General features: G+C 35.9%; 1 protein-coding gene across 1 annotated transcript in view; it reads left to right on the forward strand.

Annotated features, from left to right (window-relative positions):
* The first annotated feature begins 2,079 nt into the window (after positions 1-2,079).
* The window catches only part of LOC107570391 (zinc finger protein 501-like), a 9,288-nt gene continuing 7,978 nt past the window's right edge, over positions 2,080-3,389 (forward strand). Inside the window, exons 1-2 of the mRNA XM_016256621.1 lie at positions 2,080-2,131; positions 2,246-2,275. Coding sequence (XP_016112107.1) covers positions 2,080-2,131; positions 2,246-2,275 — 82 coding nt within the window. The remainder of the gene's footprint in view (positions 2,132-2,245; positions 2,276-3,389) is intronic.

Genomic DNA, 3,389 nt, shown 5'->3' on the forward strand with positions numbered 1-3,389 from the left:
CCTGGAAAACAGGATCATTTAGTCAGTGAATGAAAGAGCGAACCGCCATCTTCATATACAAATCTCTGTATCTTTATTACAAATTTATCAAATCATGGTATAAAACAATAACATTTCCCTAGTGTAAACATGTTTCAGTTTCAAAGTCCATTTGTGTTAATTTCAATTTTAAACACCTCAGTACAGGTTTCTTTCTCTTTACTATTCACATATCAATGGGTGACATCTTTCACATCCATATTCACAGAATAATCATGTCTTTGCAACAATCAACATCACTCTTTCTTTAAAGTGCAGTAATATCACCGGGATAAATCATGTTTTAAGCTATATAATTGTATGTACATACATATATAATTATTAATACTAATGCAACAGTGTGAATCATAAACCCTCTTTGGCTGTAAATGAATATTTAAATGACTTTAGAGTCACAACATGAATAATGCACATAGGGAAAACTATTTAACTTATAAAACATTGTTAAACTCGTTCAGACACTTAACTGTTTCTGTATATCTTCAGTGATAACTCCCTTTTAAGTTTTAAACAATATACCCCTCTTCGTTTAACATTTATTATAAATTATAACCTGTCAGGATACCCTGAAACACGAAACAAAGCATTACCAGGGAGTGGGGATACTAATACACCAATTTTACACATTCAGCCTCAATATACATCTGCTATATAACTGCTAGTGCCATTGTTACAGAACCTTTTCCCGCGATTATAAACGCGGCTCTTCAACTCTGTTCCACACATCAAATATTCCGTAACCAACTCATCACAGTTTCACATCATCACATACACTTCAGTAGGAAACAGTTTTTACAGAGTACGGACCTGGAAAACAGGATCATTTAGTCAGTGAATGAAAGAGCGAACCGCCATCTTCATATACAAATCTCTGTATGAGAGAAGAGGACGGCGCCCGTCACCTCGGTACCGCAGCACAACGATACCTGCACTTTGGTTCCGCTTTCTTCGGTTCCCCCTACCTTAATATTATCCTACACAAAGAAGGTTGCAATTCTAACAAACGACTGCGTATTATCACAAACACATATCTTATGAGTATTAACTTGTGTTATAAATCAAGGTGTATCACACATTCTGTTTTTATTCACAATTTGTACAGTGTCCCAACTTTTTTGGAATCGGGTTTGTGTATATATATATATATATATATAGTGGGTACGGAAAGTATTCAGACCCCCTTAAATTTTTCACTCTTAAGGGGGTCTGAATACTTTCCGTACCCACTGTATATATATACAAACACCTGTGTTTCCTTGTTCATTTGTCAGCTGATGTCTCATGCAGATGGTCGTGCTCCTTTTCCCTGCTCAAGGTTTCCTGTTTTCCTGCGTGTCTGTGTTTTGAGAGTTTTTTTCATATGATTAATAAACTCTTCTGCATATGTATCTGCCTCACCTCACTTCCATTTGACCCAGCTTTATAGCAACATTGGTTCATCACTTTTGCACCCACAATTTATGTTGATTCAATGACAATGTCATTGATTTTTTTGCTGAAATCTCAACTTTGTTGACATTGCAACATTAATTGAAGGTGGAAAACGTTGGTTTTCAAAAAACACAATGGACCAACACCAGCAGATGACATTGCACCCCAAATCATCACAGACTGTGGAAACTTAACACTGGACTTCAAGCAACTTGGGCTATGAGCTTCTCCACCCTTCCTCCAGACTCTAGGACCTTGGTTTCCAAATGAAATACAAAACTTCACATCAAATACACAAAATAATGTTATTTTTAGCAGCATCATTTGACCCCTTTAAGGCAGTTTGTTTGTCTGAGTGAGCAAGGGGGGCGAGGCTTACCGATAGGACCAAAAATCCAGAGCAGCGCAAGCAAAACTGGTCAGCAAACGAGTTCAGAACAGGGGTTAAAACTTGAACTCTGAGTTGACTTACCCTGAGATTGGAAACTCTTGAGTTTTCGGTTTCAGAACAGCTGAACAAAGTTAGTTCAATCCACTCTGAGTAGGTTGACTGAGTTTAGCGCATGCACCACGACTATGAAAAGCCATGATCAATGGAGCTCCGAAATTATGATTCACCATGGCAACAGCTCCCGCCAAAAAGACTTCCGCATACTTTTCCGTAACTTTAATTGTAAATCAATGTTATCAGAGGTAGGGCTGTGCAAAAAAATCGTATGCAATTTTCATGCGGTTCTGTGTAGTAAATGCTGCTCCATCTGAACGGAACCAGAACCCTGGAGAATAAAACAGGAGGAACAAGAAGGTTGGTGTTTATTCTTCATTCATCTTTAATGACTGTTCGTGGTACATTAGGCTTACAAAGCTTTAATCCTCTGAGGCATTAACATTCACAACGAGCAATAGCTACATTTGCTACAGAAGTGATTAATCTTTGTTAACAAAATACAAGTCTTAGTTCATGTTAGCTCATTAAATATCACAGATGCAACTTTCAATTTTAACAGCGTGTTATTTAATATTGGAATTCCTAAGATTAATGAATGTTCAGAAGAATTTTTCATTGGCAGATTATGTTAACTAATGAATTAACTAATGCTAACTAATGAAGCCCTAATGTAAAGTGTGACCGAACAATAAAGAATCAAAACACTTTCAAACAATATCTAGGGCATGTTGTAGTGACAAGATGCGCATGAAAATCGCATTAGATTTTTTTTGCACAGCCCTAATCAGAGGTGAAAACTGAGAAAGGTAATTTATTGAACTAATATTCATTTTCATGCTATCCCACGGGCAAAAAAAAGAAAAAAATGTGGCAGCAGAAAAAAAAGTAATTCAATTCAATCAGGTAAAGCTTCAAGCGTAAAATGGGTTGTAGGCTAACGTTACATGACTTTACAAATATTTGACATTCAATAAATATCATTCAGTGTATATCTATTTCAATGTGTAGCAGCTTTTCCCACATAGTCTAATGCTTTTTGATTAATCTTTGTTAACAAAATACAAGTCTTAGTTCATGTTAGCTCATTAAATATCACAGATGCAACTTTCAATTTTAACAGCGTGTTATTTAATATTGGAATTCCTAAGATTAATGAATGTTCAGAAGAATTTTTCATTGGCAGATTATGTTAACTAATGAATTAACTAATGCTAACTAATGAAGCCCTAATGTAAAGTGTGACCGAACAATAAAGAATCAAAACACTTTCAAACAATTAGCAGCTTTTCCCACATAGTCTAATGCTTTTTCACACAATTAAATGTTCTCTAATCCAACATGCTATATTTCTTAATTAGGGTAATGAAAAACATTTGACTTCTATTCAGAAGCCAACAGCAAGAAGGCAGAGACTCGTAAAATGGGAGGAGAACCTGCACCAGCATCACTGACAGATGAAGAGGAGATGACC

The sequence above is a fragment of the Sinocyclocheilus grahami genome, unplaced genomic scaffold, assembly GCF_001515645.1.
Source record: "Sinocyclocheilus grahami isolate Dianchi unplaced genomic scaffold, SAMN03320097.WGS_v1.1 scaffold1452.1, whole genome shotgun sequence".
NCBI classification, from domain to species: domain Eukaryota; kingdom Metazoa; phylum Chordata; class Actinopteri; order Cypriniformes; family Cyprinidae; genus Sinocyclocheilus; species Sinocyclocheilus grahami.